At 37.0% G+C, this 16,078-nt stretch overlaps 1 protein-coding gene across 9 annotated transcripts in view; it reads right to left on the bottom strand.

Moving 5' to 3' along the window:
• The window catches only part of Ncoa1 (nuclear receptor coactivator 1), a 219,084-nt gene that overhangs the window by 83,623 nt on the left and 119,383 nt on the right, over positions 1-16,078 (bottom strand). For 4 of the 9 annotated variants that reach the window (XM_050125836.1, XM_050125835.1, XM_050125834.1 and 1 more), the window contains 3 exons: positions 12,803-12,960; positions 8,293-8,398; positions 2,486-2,652 (listed from right to left, as the gene is read on the bottom strand). In XM_050125836.1, coding sequence (XP_049981793.1) covers positions 2,486-2,652; positions 8,293-8,381 — 256 coding nt within the window. In that variant the 5' untranslated portion in view covers positions 8,382-8,398; positions 12,803-12,960. Of the gene's footprint in view, positions 1-2,485; positions 2,653-8,292; positions 8,399-10,974; positions 10,994-12,802; positions 12,961-16,078 lie in introns of those variants that run through there. The other 5 variants (XM_050125832.1, XM_050125833.1, XM_050125840.1 and 2 more) reach the window with 3 other exon arrangements.

Raw genomic sequence — 16,078 nt, 5'->3', positions numbered from 1 at the left:
AGTCATCACATTTATGCCTCCTACAATCCTCTCAGGATATGTCTTTACATTTTTATATTAATCAACATCTAATATCTCCATAATGATGGCTATAAATATATTTTATTGGTAAATCCAGGTGTATTTTATATTTTGCATATTATCTATTTTACTGTATATTTTTATATATTATATTTTGTGTATAGTTTAAAGTTTTCAAATTTTTATGCCATTTAAGTCATTCCTAAACACTCCTCCTGAGCTTAAAATTTTCTCTGGTCAGGTATGATGTCACACACTTTTGGTCCTAGCACTGGGGAGAGAGTGGCAGGTAGATAGATCTCTGTGAGTTTGAAGTCAGCTTGTTCTTAATAGAGTTCCAGGCCAGGCAGAGCTACACAGTGAGACCCTGTCCCAAAACAGAACAAAACACCTCCCCCCAATCTAACAATAGCCACACAACCAAACCCAAACCCAATAATGAAAATCCTTCTCTACTTGACCAGATATCAGACCCCAGCAGCATTTCTTCTAGAACCCTCTCCACGTGCTCCAATTGCAACTGCTTCTCATGTTTTGCTAGGTGTCTACACAACAGTATTGTCTGTGTCTCCTTTCCCTGTCCTTCTGTTTTCAGATTCCAGTTTCCCTGGGTTAAGAGCCTACATCTCTGTATCTTAGATTACTACTAAGGCTCTGATGGCAGTGTCTGAAAAAGGGATAACAGAAGATCCCTGTTTTCCATTCATAATTCTGTCATGAACACAGTTACAGGTCTAGAAGTCTTGTTTTCAGTGTTACTCAGAACTCATTCTGAAAGCAATCCATTGTACTTAAGACCTCTCTCTGCTTTTTCTCCTTGGCGTTTTAACATGGCACCTAATTGTGCACAGGTGTGAGCACTCTGTACTAACTGTGCTGGGCCTGTATGAGTGTGTGTGTCCTGCCCCAACCTCCCTTCTTCCCCTAGCTCCTCCACCTCTCTTGTTGAGACAGGTCTTCCTATACAGCACAGGCCGACTTAGACTTGGGGTTCTCCTCCTGCCTCAACATCCCAAGTGCTAGGGTTACAGCTGTGCTCCATCCACCATGTCCAGCTATAGGAGTGTTTTCCATCCCAAACCAAATCCTTCTATTTTCAAGAAAGGATTTTTAATTTGTTATTTTTAATATTTTATCCCTCTTGGCATTTAACTAGTCTTAAACTAACCCTAGATTTTTTTTGTCTTTTCCTCTTATTTTGTTTTACTTGTCTATTTTATTTTCTAAGGGATTACTTAAAATTAACCTATACGGCATATGTACGACGTATTGTGGGAAAAAGAAACCAAGAAAGGTGCACTTAGATTTTTTATATAAAGCTGTTGGGAACCCTGTCGATGAGAAGGTATGTGAGAAAAGCCATGGAGGGTGAGAGTGGCACACACAGTGGTGTCTAGGGAAGGAGGCGTGAGCCTGACCCCTGATGGGCGCTGCCTGCAGTGGCAAAGGAGAGAAACGGTGCAGTGTCTCCTCTGCCCAAGTGACTGGCATCTTAGTTTTGTTGCTGCCCCTCACATCTCTGCTTCCCCAGTATTTCCTTTCTTTCTGCTTTTCTTTTGTAACCGCTGGCTATTCTAAGATGCCTGTGACATCCACAAGGAACTGGAAATAGCGAGGAGCTGAGTTTTCACATGGGTCACCCCTGAATATCTCTTCCCTGGGACTGCATCCGTTTCCTCAGAGAATCCCATCGTCTCTGGCCTCAGATGTAAGAGAGGGCTGGTGTCTGCAGGATTCGAGCACACTTTCTCCTCTTTGCTAAATCAGCTGTCCCTGGACAGCTCTGCAGTTTCTAATCTTTAAGTCATGTGACTTGTGCTGTTTTAAATAGCAGTTGTCTGTAGACTCCTCACATTGCTGTGAATGTGAAGGCTTGGGTTTGTGCTCCTACTCATCACAGACGATTTCCTCAGCACACTCACTGAAAAGTCTAGAGCACTCCTTGAGTAGAAGAATTCTCCCAAAGGGCTTTACCTTTGTTTCTGGTAGGCAACCCAGGGGATTAGTGGTGTAGGGTTCCCAGTAAGTATGGGTGCTATAAATATGAACCTCAAAAAATATAATGGGTTTTTCCACCTCAGAGGACTATTTCTCCCATTTCAAACTCAGGCAGAGAGGTAAGCTTCCTTAGACAAGCCAGAGTGATTTTCATCAAGGAATTACTGTACATTAGCTCTACGCCAGGGCCTCAGGTCCCACCCCATAACTTGTGTCTCCAGCCTCAATGCCCTATAATACTGGACTCCAGAACCTTCTGGGCCAATTACTTCACTAGTACTCAAGTTAATTTAGTGAGCCATTTTATAATACCAAGAAAGGCTGTTTGGCTCAATAAAATAAAAATTATCTAAACAAAAACATTTCTCTAATAAAATTATGAACCAATGAGGGCTCTTAACAACGGAAGAGTCGGATGATACGTCACAATACCATAACAACTAAGAACACGGCCTTTTATTTTTACCTTGCTCCATTCTCTTCATTAGCTGTATCTGATCTACTGTTTTCTTCAAAATCTTGCATTTATCTGGTTTTACACTCAAGCTGTCAATGTCACTGATGTTGGCAGACAGTAATTCAGCTAGTTCTTCTAAATACTTATTTTCTTGCTCCCTGCGCCTCTTCTCAGTACTGTTGCACACACAAAAAAACAATCTGGTTAGCATGCATTTATAACATGTTATTTCCTTCTCTGACCAAAGATATTAATGTTCACACATTTGAAGGAAATCTTGTTTTTACTTAAAATATAAAACCAGATTTAAAAATCAAATTAAAATCACATCTAAAACTCAGACACTGCAAAATGCTCAAGTATACAAAATAACTCTGGCTAAAATATAATAAAGAGAATGATTTATGACAGATAGGTTTTGTCAGTGATGTATAAACCTTTCAAATAGCAAATGGCTACCAGATATGAAAGGAACCAGACAGCAAGTCTACTCCTTATACTTGTGGCTACTGTATGTTTGAAATAGAATGTGAATTTTCAAGTTATTCAGATGAATGAATTTTAATGAGGAACCTGATAAGGTCTTCATTCTTACTCTCAATAGGAACATTAGTTGCTCTTTATGAAAAAAGAACTGATCCAAAGTACAATCTAAAAAGTAAATACTAGAGAACAATGGTGTATAGCTTCTTTTAGATATAACAGAAAACAAAAGCTACACATAGTTCTTGTCAGCTCTGAACAAAACCAGACATGACCACCTTACAGCAAATAGAAAGAACAGAGGGTAATGTTAGACAGACAACACTTTAAATAGTCTGCTGAATATATGGAAGAATTACTGTCCATTTTTCTTTTCATTCTTTACCCCAATTTATTTCGCCAAGACACAGAAACTTGCTTTCTATAATGCATTCAAAGATGGTAAAATATTACTCTAAAACTTTCCATTTTCCAAATAAAAGAGGAAAGCCCGTTCATGACAAGCTTTGTTTTACAAACAGCAGTTAAAATCATTTGGCTGCACATAAAAGTGCTAGGAAAAAAAGAGGTGAGAAGAGAGAGAAGTCAGTTGCTAAAAACCTTACAATAAACAACAGTTATTTTTTTACTTTTCTTAAAGATTGGGAAGATTTTAAAAAGAAAAGCACTTATTCAACACAGTGCGCTAGAAGAACACAGTCAGCTAACTTACTACATTTGCTATAAAACAAAGTACTACAAATGGTACATATCCCCAAACATAATCAAATGCAAAACTCTAGCAAACACACATTCTCTCTTTATCTGTTAAATCTTTCATTACTGAGGAATTACTTCCATTTTGCTTAGTAAAAAAAAATCTATCTTAATAACTTAAACAGAACACAGCAAGGCATCTCGGCAAACTTCACTCTGAGGCACTGAAGCAAAGCACGAATAAAATGAGGAACATATTTTCATATTCACAAGGATTTATCTGTAACACGATAGTATTTGAGGACATGTGATTTTACCTTAGGGAACCTCACAGATAACAGACACATTTAGTAGATTCAGTATTGAGCAGGAACTGTTTAAACTTAACAGGTTTAAATTTCAATAGGGAGTGAGCAATTTAGATTTACTTGGTGAAGCCCCCTCTCTCCTGATATTTTTCATTTGTTGGTTTGTTTTGAGACAGTCTTACTATACAGTCCAGGCTATTTTTGAACTGGTGATCAACCTCCACCTACCTTGAGGTTGCTGGGATTTTAGGTAGGTACTTCCATGGTCAGTCACCAAACATGTTTTTGCCATTAAGTTTTGAGTAATACTGAAATGCCTGAAGCCATTACATAGTAAAAGAAAAGTGTCCCAATACAGAAAGATGGAATAAGAAGCTATATATATATATACATACATACATACATATATATATATATATATATATTAGTGAGGAATAGCAGATGTCAATAAAATGACAAATTTCAGAGCAGGGAAATAAAAATCACCTTTAAATGAAGCAGTCAGTAACTACATAGAAAAAAAAAAGACAGCAGACATGCTCAGAGTCAAAACTAAAGGAATAGAGGACACAGAAACTCTATCTTAAAGGGAAAAGGCTTTCCTTACTACTTTGCAGCAACTTCTTCATTTGCTAAATCCCTTTATTACCTTGCATGTGGCAGACACACTAGTAAATGCTATCCTGAGCTAAATTTTCATGATTACAGTTGGCCTCACAATCTTATATGGTGCCAGTTTCAGGATCCCTGTGGATACCGAATCTGGGCACTTGCAAACCCTTTATAAAATGGCATATTAGTTACATATCCTATGGAAATTTTTCGTAATGCTTAAAATCATCTCTGTATTATTTACAATACATAATGCAATGCAAATGCTGCATAATTAATTGTCATCCTTACTTAGGCAATAACACCATGCAAAAACATCAACACATGTTTGGTTCAGGTGTCATTTTTTTCCAGAATACTTTTGATACTATGGATATGGAAGGACTGACTGCTGTATCTTTCCTTAGTTAATGTACTAGCAAACTCAATAAACATTCCTAAATTTATCATATGACAGATAATTATGTGATATTTCAAAGCACGCTGGAGTAAATTATATATAGCTCCCACTTGAAAGGAAGTAAAAAGGAAACAGGCCTTTGTTATACTTGGTGACAAAACCACAAAACTATAGAAATACACAGAAATGGTATTTCACCCAGAGAAATAACAGCACAAGTTAGAGGTAGGGAGATCTTATTTTCTAGAAAGCTAACTTGGCTTTATCAACTGTATAAAGGAGAGTGGAAATATGAAATTCAAAACCATACACAATAGAAGAGTATGGCCAAACCACAGAGGTCTATGGATAGGAGGAGTGTAGGTCAGATCAGCAATGTCACCTGTCTGGTCACTGCCTAGCTATTCAACCTCAGACAAGGGACAGCAATTTAACCTTTCTGTTTCAATCTCCTTGTCTGACCACTTGGATAATGACATAAATGACCTCCTAGGGTTTGTGAGGATTAAAAACATAAGGCATGAAAATGAATTGCTAAGTTCTTGGCATGTACCATTAGCTCAATAAATGCCATCTAGAATGACTTTAATTAGAATGATTTATTTTTTAGAAAATAGGAAATCCAAAAGGATTTAAGAAGAATTAGTGGCATGGTCAGATCTGCAAGTTCCTTGAAGATAGAAGACCTGTCTCTCACTTCATTTATATCCTTACAACAGCACACAGATGGCGCTTGATAAACAGCATTTAATACACACTTGTTGAGTTAAGCTGGAAATGCTAAGGAAAGATAAAGCACAGATAGCCACCATTTAAAACCAGCATTTCTATCTTCATTTTCTTAGAACAAATGAGGGGTTGGAGAGATACAAGCTACCTGAGCACGGGAACCTGTAACAGAGAAGTCACTCTGTCTAGGGCTCTTTGGATAGTCATGTCTGGCTCAGCTGCATGGCTGGAAATACCATGTGAGGCCTAACAGATGCTCTTTATGATTTATGAGCTCACAGTCTGTTTGGGAAGACAGCATATAATAATAAGACCAAAGGCATTGCAAGGTGGCATTAATACTTAAGCAATTTCAAACTAATAAATTTCTGATTTCCATATCAAAGATAATGCTTTATTAAAACTGAAGCCCATACATATAAACCCGAAGGAGTAAGTGCTTTCAAATATCTTTCAAGCAAACATCAAGATAACTATCTCAAAACATTTAAAGAGGAGAAAAAGAATAAATAAAAATTTTGGTATTTGTAATGATGTTATCATGTACAGACACACATACACAAAGGTAATTTACAAATAAATGATTACAAAAATGGGGATTGTTCAGCACAATAGGCAGAAATGTTACTGATGCCCACACCCATTAAAATTCATAAACCTTAATAACTATCAATTGGAAAACACAATATGGGCATGTGGTGCATGCCTAGAATCCCAGCTCCCCAAAGTTGATGTAGGAGGACTGATCCAAGTTCAAGGCTAGTATGGACTACAGAATGAAACCCTGAACAAAACAACAACAACAAAGAAATTACGAAAAAAATACAAATATACAAAATATTAATATAGGAACATAGTATCAATTTTATATGGTTGTTATATGTAGCTTTTTAAATCTCTGTTCTTACATATTCAAAATTTCCTCAAATGAGAAAGCAAACATAAAAGACAATAATTTTATTTATTCTTAAGTTTTCCTTTAAGAAAATCTGAATTTATATGCAGAAACAAACAATGCACTAACTTTGACAAATTACATCTGGTTTGACAATGACATCTGGTTCATATCTTGGCATAAACTTTTATCCTCGCATCTGGACATGTGTGCTTGAGTAATTAAGACAACTGTTGTGTGAGGAATGGTCGGTTACTTTTCTTTTTCCAGCCTCTAGCCCTAGCACTTTTTATTATTAATTAAATTTATTCATTAATTTTACATCCTAACAGCAGTTTCTCCTCCCCCCTCTCTTTCCATTTCTCCCATTCTCTCCCCCACCCCAGGAAAAGCAGGCAACCAACAGCCGAAGAGCTGCTGTGGCCTTGCTCTGGAGATCAGTGTCATTAGTTGGGGTGATTCTGCGTTCCTTGTCTCTGGGGGAACATCTGGGAATGTTTATAGACAATCTTTATTGCAACTAAAACACGACTGGCATTTAGGTATACAAGCAGCAACAGTGCTAAACACCTACAACACATATGAAAGCCTCCACAGCAGAAGATTTTCTGGTTCAAAACATCAGTAGTGTAGAAACTGAAAACAATCTAATCTAGCTCCTAGAAGCCGAATGGAATAAAATCTATACATTTCTCTTGTCAGCTGAGAAAATTATTTTACCCTGAGTGGAGGTTTCTTCTTCACCTGGCACTTGTTAGGATTCCCTTAGCATTAATTTCTCAATGTAGTCATATTAAAAAAAATCACAGCAAGTAGTTAATGCCACAAATAGTAATTTTAAAAATAAATATTGTAACAATAAAAAACAATAAAAATAAATATTGTAACAATAAAAAACAATAAATATTGTAACAATAAAAAACAATAAAAATAAATATTGTAACAATGTTATCTTAGCTTCTAAGATAACATTAAAGGTGTTCAATAGACTTATTTATTCATTTGACAGGATTTATTGTCCTTACTAGTTAAAAGGTACATATTGCACTGTGACTAGGGATACAATGGCAAATGAGCAAATAACATCTCTTACCATATATGCTACATAGTAAGCCTAGTTAAGATACTAAGAATTCATGCAATGAGGTATACACTCTAGCAACAGCCTGTAGTTATGAATCAAAGCCATAAATATGTACAAAACAGATATATAAAAAGGGGAGCTGCATGGTGATGGTCCACACCTTTAATCCCAGCATTTGAGAAGCAGAGGCAGGTGGACCTCTGTGTTAAAGGCCAGCCTGGTCTACAGAGCAAGTTCCAGGACAACCAGGACTACACAGAGAAACCCTGTCTTGGTGGTAGAGGTGTGTGTGTAACGACAAAACCAACAAATCAAGCAATAAAGTGTGGAGGGATTGATCTAGTAGTTGTAGGAGGAAGAGCAGCCTCCCTTTAAGGAAGTAATGATCAACACAGTATGTACAATATACCTATAGGTTAGTTGTGAAAATAAAGAGGATGCAAGTTGAATGGAAGGAGAAGCCCATGCAAAGACTGGAGGGGGGGGGCACAGAATGCTTCAAGTAAGCAGAAGGCAGGTGGCCACTCAAAGTGGAGTAGATGGAGCAAAGCTCCAAAGTGTTGGGGGAAGGGCACAAAAGCTCTGCCAGAAACAGAAGTGCACTCCTACCTTGATGCCAGTGTGTCACATGGCGATCCTTTTCTCTTATGTGAGTCTGGGTTCGCAGGGTCGGATGAACTGTCCCCAAGGCCACTCATGTTGACAAACTTCACACCTAAACAATAAGGGTAAAATAAAAAATAAACTTCTCATGAGCTCTCTAACCAAATATGGGCAGGGGAAGTCCCCTGTTACTTCTAAACAAAAGAACCACAGCACAGACCTAAACAGTGACTAGGTGATGACAGCCACCACAAGCACCAGCATCTAACATTACAGGGACTCCAACCACTCGTTGCTATACTTACTTTTCTAAATCAGTGAATAAAATTAACAATCCCCATGAAAATGTTATAATCAATCAGGATGAAAATTTTTCCAGGATAATTAAGTCGAAATATGTTTTACCAAGAGAAAAATCACTTCCATGTGTAAATGTAAAAAACAGGACTCTGAAAAATATTTATTATTATTGTTCAGATTTAGAATGACTATTTAGACATTACTTTGCAAAAAGGCTTAAAACAACTTTTCTCATGAAGCTGGAGATTTTATATTCATAGAAAAATGAACAATATGCATATGATTAAAGTTAAGTGATAAGCTCAATTTGGATTTTGAATTGTACTTTCCACGCATGCCTAACCTTGTGTTTACACCACCCAGCGACCAAGATCAAGTGTTTAGTCTACGTTAGGATCTTGGTATGGATGCCAGAGAACACAGAGTCATCCCTTAGCATGTCAGCCAGGCTTTTACACGTGCCAGTTTCTGATCTGTCTGCATCAATCACTGCTCTGCAGAATCCCAAGGGAACGCAGAACCCTACCCTTGGAGTTATCACTTCCTTTTGGATTCCAATAGTGCCAAACACTACCATTATGTTTTACTCCATTTACCTTCAAAAAAGGAGAGCAAACTCATGAGATGGGAAGACTTGGAGCTCTTCCTTACGTCTAAGTTATTAAACACCACAGCACTGTGCATCAACAGTCAAGCTCGGAACACTTAAAAACTAGTGAAAACTATGGCAACCTCTCACACAGACTTAATCCTCCCCTAGTTCTTTCTAAAACTCACTTTCTTGCTCTCTTCTAAAGATCAGACTATTGTCATCTTCTCACTAGATAAACAATCCCTAAAATTTTAATCATGCAGTCAAAAGGAAATATTTCTAATTTCTCCATAGTAGAAGTATAGTTTTGAAATTATCCAACACTCAAAGTATTCTTTAGTTCTTTAGATAGGATTTTGTTATGATGCAATCCAGGCTGGCCTGAGATTAGCGATAAAACCCAGGTTGGCCTCAAAGTCCCAACCCTCCCTCCTCCCTCCAGAATGCTGGGAATACAGGTGTATCCCATCACACCAGGCTAGGACTGCAATCTTGCAATTGCTTTTAATTCTTTTTTCTTGCTTATCTGTCATTTGTAATTGCTACCCATGTCCTGCCAATTCTTTCTTAAGAGATTCAACTGTCTCCTTCTTCAGTCTTAGATATAATGATGATCCTAGCTTGGAACCAAATATCTCAAAGATTCCAGATTCATGTAAGAGGAAGTGTGTCACTGGGGGGGGGGCAGGTTTTGAGGTTTCCTATGCTCAGGATACTGAGACACTGGGCAGTATCCTGAGCATAGGATCAGTGTCTCAGTTAACTTCCTGTTTACAGTACGATGAAGGACTCTTAGCTATTCCTCCAGCACCATGTCTGCTTGCATGCCGCCATGCTCCCTGTCACGTTGATAATGAACTGAACCTTTGAAACTGCAAGGAAGTCATCCCAATAAAATGTTTTGTTTGTTTGTTTTTTATAAGAGTTGCTGTGGTCATGGTGTCCCTTCAAATAAACAAAAACTAAGATAACATATAATCTATATAGAAACAAATAATGCAATATATACAATCTGCTTATTCAAAAATGCACTATAGATATTAATTTTAGTTTCATCTTCAATAAAACTCTAAATAAAATTCTGGGCTACATGATTATGTTACTAGTAAAGGTAACTTGAAAAATTTAAATTTTTAAAATTGACCTTAGTGTGGGAAGCAGCCTAGTTTAAGTGGGCATCTAATGCTCATTGAGCTCTGTGCATATAATAAGCTCTCTTTCAGGCCCTGGACACCCAGCTGTGAATACAATTTGTAAAATCATTATTTTGATAGTTTCTTTTCATTTTGAGGCATGTAAATGATAAATTTTAAAAATATTGTACAACCTTGTGGGTGTGATGGGGAAGCTAGTGCGGCAGGTGGGAAAGGTGAGCCAGGGAGGTGGGGGAAGCATAACAACAACAAACAGAGGGCAGAACATAACCTTTCCTTTTCTTTTGAGAAACAGTAATGAACTGTGGCTGGGACCAGGGTTGGAAGAACAAGCATGAAGTCAGAGGACAACAGGAAGCAAAGCCAGGTGAGGGCTCACACAAGCCGAGAGAAGAGCAATGCCCTTGTTAACATGCTTCCGTAGCTGAATCTCGTAACAGGAATCCCTGTTATGTGGATAGCTACCCCAGCCTCAACATGCCCCAGCTCATTTGTTATCGGAAGCTAAGCAGGGCTGAGCCTGGCTAGTACTTAGATGGAGATTATCAGCTAAGAAGATGTTATCATAACTAATAAAACAACAATCTTATTTATTTATTTATTTATTTACTTACTTACTTACTTACTTACTTACTTACTTACCATGGAGATTCGAAGAAGCATCAGTAAACCCAGTATCACAGAAATAAAGATGCCACTTCATTTTAACACAAGAACAAATATATTTAAATGTATTTATTAAAATAGGCCTAAGACAAGATTCCCAAGTTAAATATTTGCTGAATTATTCTCAAGGAAGAAGGTAGCAGACAAATAGGTGCCCTATAAAACTAAGAACTGGTATTCAAAGAGCCAGAGGAGAATCTCCAATAATTTGTTGATGGTATTATTCCTATAGTAACTGTTTTGTATTTATAAAACATAACACACAGTGCAATACAAAGCCTCCAATGGAAACAAACTTCAGCGCTACTGTATGTGGACTGACTATATTTGGTTGTTAGGGAATATAACTAGGGGCAGCTAACAAAGCCAATTTGCATATTATATTTAGAAGACAACCTGTCCAAGTGAAAAGTTTTTAAGGGTTGCTAAATTATACCTAGTCTCATGCAATTTCTAAAGAGTCATTTCCATAACCAGAAACTACATCTATTTCTGGTCAACTGTGCCCGACTAAACTAAGTGGGTGATGGCACAGGACAAAGGACTATACATACTCTTATATTCAATTTTTCTACAAGAAAAAATTGTTATTTGTCTCTCAGATTGAGCATAAAACTGATAACTTTAAAAGCCAGCACCAGTTAGCTAACAAACAACTCTAGGAACGTGCCTTAGTGTGCCCAGCAGACAGGGAGCACAGAAAGAAACACACAAGATGAAGGTGGCACACAAGAGCCAAAGATCCCCAAACTGATCCTCTGCATGAAGAACAATCATGATGGAGCACTCCTACACCAGCTAACTTGTATAGAGAAATGTTTCCAAAACTAGAGTCCTCAGACACACACCTTACATTCTTTACAGCCACTGAAAGATTTCTCATGTGGCAACAAAGGATGGGGACTTTAGAATATTCACTGCCCTTTCATGGCTGAATGATATCCCACTGTTTGGAGATACTCTGTTCTGTTTATCAATGTGTCAGTTGGTGAACATTTAAGTCATTTCCTCTGCTGGGTATTTTCAACATATTTATGAATGCTTATGCATAGCTTCTGTATATTTGCTTTAATTATCTTGAGTATAAACCTGGGAATGGAAGTGCTATGTCATACAGTAACTCTAACTTTCTGGGAAAATGCTAAATTTAAGGTGAAAATATATGAGGATTCCAATTCTATATTCTTGTCAAATGCATTTTCCTCTGTAAAAGCCCATCCAAGTGGGTATAAAATGGCACCTCATTATGGCTTTGATTTATACTACCTTAATTGCTTATAATTCTGAGCATCTTCTCACATACTTCCTGGACTTCTTATATCTTCACTGGAAACAGCTCATTCAGAGCCTTTACTTAGTTTTTATACTAAATGTTATGGCATTTATATATTTACTGTGTACATTTAAGTCGTGATGTTTCCAGACACAAATATATAGTGAACTAGTATTATTATGAAGCAAATTAATCCCCATAATCTCACAGAGACATTATTTTCGCTGCTGCAAGAAAAGTTATCATCAAGTCTTAAGAACAATGTGCTGCTGTTAACTGTACTGCCTGTTATAGAAGATCATTAGACTTGTTTGCCCAACTGATAGTCTTACTTTGATCTTATAAACTCACTGTTTATTCTAAACACACTGCTTGTCAACACTTCCACTTAGGAATGAATATTAGAACTTACTTTACAATAACCAAGAAGCTTCCCAGGCCAAGAACAACTTCCATAAAAAATAATGTTCAAACAGTAATTATTTTCCCTCCATACTTTTATAGTGACAAAGTTCTTAAAATCTTCCCTACCTGGGAGACTTCCTTGTTCATAATGAATCCTCGAAGCAGATATAGTCAAATCAAGTGCTCCAGGGGCGGCTTCTGAGGGGACCGAGTAGCACAATGCTGTCCAGAGACGGCTCCAGTCGATTTGTTCTCGCCTCACTTAAGGGCAATTACACGAACAACTAAAATAAGTGAGAAGAAAAAGCAAATGGGAGGTTAGATTGCCATTTTATTCTTTAGGAAATAATAAAGGTCAGCAATATGAGAGAAATGCAAATTTTCAAGTTGATGGAAAAATATTTCCATAACACAATGGATGAAGATCTGAATTTACAGGCAGAGACCTTCCTTGGTGATGTTATTTGAGACAGCTTGCCACTAACGGAATGCATAATTACATTCTGCTCAACTTCGGAGAGACCCATAGAGAAGGCTTTCAAAAATCATTTCTGGCAGCATTTACATGCTCATCCTTTTTATTACCTATAAATTATGATTTTTTCACAATTTCAGCTATTTCATTATTTCAATTTATATAATGTTCTTCCTATTTTTAAAGTTATTTTAACATTTTACTTTCAAAATTCTTGTTGGAAAAGTTTACACGCTTTCATATTTAAAGTTAGTTGAGCTCTGGTTCCAACAATAATAGATCCTCTTGTACTATACTAATCTGCTCACAGATAAGAATTATAAACTGTGGACAAAATAGAAAAGTAACTGTTTGAAGGCATTGGAAAGTGATCAAAGCAGACTCAAATTGTAGATCTGACTTTTTTTCAAAGAAGGGAGCCACACTGGGCGGAACACATGCTTGGAAGGCTTTCTCTGTAGAGAGCTTTTTCAAGACTCCCTTGAAGTGCTGGGAGGCTGAACCTATAGATGAAAATCACATCTAATAGGCTTTAGGCAGTAGTGGATGCAGATCCAAGCTAACAGAAAACCTGAAATTGGTTGACACAATTATCTACACTCCAAATTCTTAAACTGAAGCTAGCAACTCCATCTGGGCTCATCTAACTTAATGTGGGAACCACAGAAATTCTGGCAACAGTAAAAGGTTTCTGTACATTCAAAGACCAAAAATTAATTTGAAATTAAACACATGACGTGTCTCAAATGTTTTTGGCAGTGCTCATTCATGTTGCATCTCATGACATCTCTGTAGCTTTGGCTCTAAACACACAATATGCACACTTTGCACTACATGTGCCTGCACACCACAAAATGCTAACAGTGATGCCTGAAACGCTTCAGACTACAGCTCACCACATGCTATGAATCATGCAGTTGGACTGAATATACAAACCTTTCTGATCTTAGAGAATATAATTGTTTAATTATGAAAAATGAAGATAGTATTTTCTGTTAGTCTTCAGCATTTAAGTCTCAAATTAGTGTTAGCTTTGGGTAGTAGCATTAGAAAAATTGTTTTGAAAATGGCTGTTTAAGCGGTTGGCTTGAAATTTTTTAAGACCTATTTTTATTTTATCCCTCCCCGCTCTGGTGTGTGTGTGTGTGTGTGTGTGTGTGTGTGTGTGTGTGTGTGTGTACCGACTGAGGTCAGATGATAGTGCCTGATCCCCAGTTATAGACATTTGTGAACCACTTGTGAGCCACTTGCTGTGGGTACTGAGAAGCAAATTTGAGTCTTTGGGGAGGGCAGCAAATGCTCTGGACTACTGACTCCTCTTTTGAGCTCCTTCAATTTTATTTTTTAAAATATAATTAAATAAATTTGGATTGGGATTGGGTTAGAATTTCTATTAATTTCTGAAATGGCCCTAAATGTGCTTTTGCCATTTTGTACTACATATTTGTGTGGAGCAGCTTTCTCAGCACTGACAACTAAAAAAAAAAAATCAAAATATTGATGAATTTTGAAAACCACCAAAGATGCTCTGCATCTTGTAGTATCAAACATTCAACCAGGATTTCATTCTCTATTTAATCTTTTCTTAAAGATTTATTTGTTTTATATGTGTGTTTTGCCTGCATGTACATATGTGCAATATGTGGTATCTGTGGAAGTTAGAAGAGGGAGTTGGATCACCTGGAACTGGAGTTGCAGACGGTTATAAGCTGCCATATGGGTGCTGGGAATTGAACCCAGTTCTCTGCACTTTGTTTTTAACTACTAAGCCATTTCTCCAGCCCAATTTTTAGTTCCTTATGTAAAAATAAACATATATATCTCATTAGTGAATAAAACTACTTTGGTCTTTAGTAAGTGGCATGTCATTTATTTTACATAAAATTGTCTTAGAAAAATTATAATTTATTATCAGCAAATGTTGGATTTGTTTATCTATTTATTACTTAAGATCATGCAAAAATGTCTCAGAGAAAAAGCAGTGCACAGTGGAAATAGTTAGGAAACCAGGACTAGAGACCCAGGAGAAAGAAGGGTATCAGCACAATGGCCAAGAGTAAAGGAGGGCTGGCCATCAAACACTACATTCAAGTAGCTTTTAGGCCATCATGGGCTCTTTTTCTGCTTTCACTTCCAGAGTAACACCATAAGTTTTGAATGTATTTTTATTTTATGTCAATGGATATTGTGCCCGCATGTATGTGCAGCACCTGTATGAAATGCCCACAGAGGCCAGGAGAGGGCATTAGATCCCCAAGAACTGGTGCTACAGATGGCTGTTAGCTGCTGTGTGGGTGCTGGGATTTGAACTTGGGTCCTCTGGAAGATTAGCCAGTCCTCTTGATCACTTAGCCATCTCTCCATTTCCCAGAGTAATGAAATTATTATACTGAGTACCCTGAAGAATCACTAGTACAGATTTAACAGGTTCTTAGCAATTTTCACATAAAACTGGATTTTCTCAGGTTTAATATGATAGTTGTTAGTATTTAGGCTGTTTCCTCTCTTAAAATTTTTGTTGACAGTTGCTTCTATTTTCCTCTTTCTCTAATCTATGACTTTAAAAACTCCTTACTGATTTTATTTTTGTTTGTGTTGTCTTAACTATGATTTGGAGAGGGACCAATACTCAATGCTGCTCAAACTATGGTGTCTACCTGGATTAATTATTGAATGCTATTTCTAACTTTATTATTTTTAGTATTAGTTATTTTATTTTGTGACATTTAAAACCCTATTTCATATGTTCTTAAGCATTTTAGCTCTGCAATTTCAAAATTCACCATTCTGACATTCTTTTTAAAACAAACAATAAGTGAAATTATTGGCTAATAAAAACTTTAATAAACAGCTATGAAAGGTCTGGGCAATAATTTAACCAGAAAGGGACACAGGTTGAAACAATGCCTCTGTACATACAGCAAGCA

This window comes from Alexandromys fortis, unplaced genomic scaffold (assembly GCF_014885135.2).
Source record: "Alexandromys fortis isolate MF-2015 unplaced genomic scaffold, M_Fortis_MF-2015_v1.1 scaffold_252, whole genome shotgun sequence".
Lineage (NCBI taxonomy): Eukaryota > Metazoa > Chordata > Mammalia > Rodentia > Cricetidae > Alexandromys > Alexandromys fortis.
The sequence above is the reverse complement of the archived record's forward strand: the minus strand, read 5'-3'. Positions and strand labels throughout refer to the sequence as shown.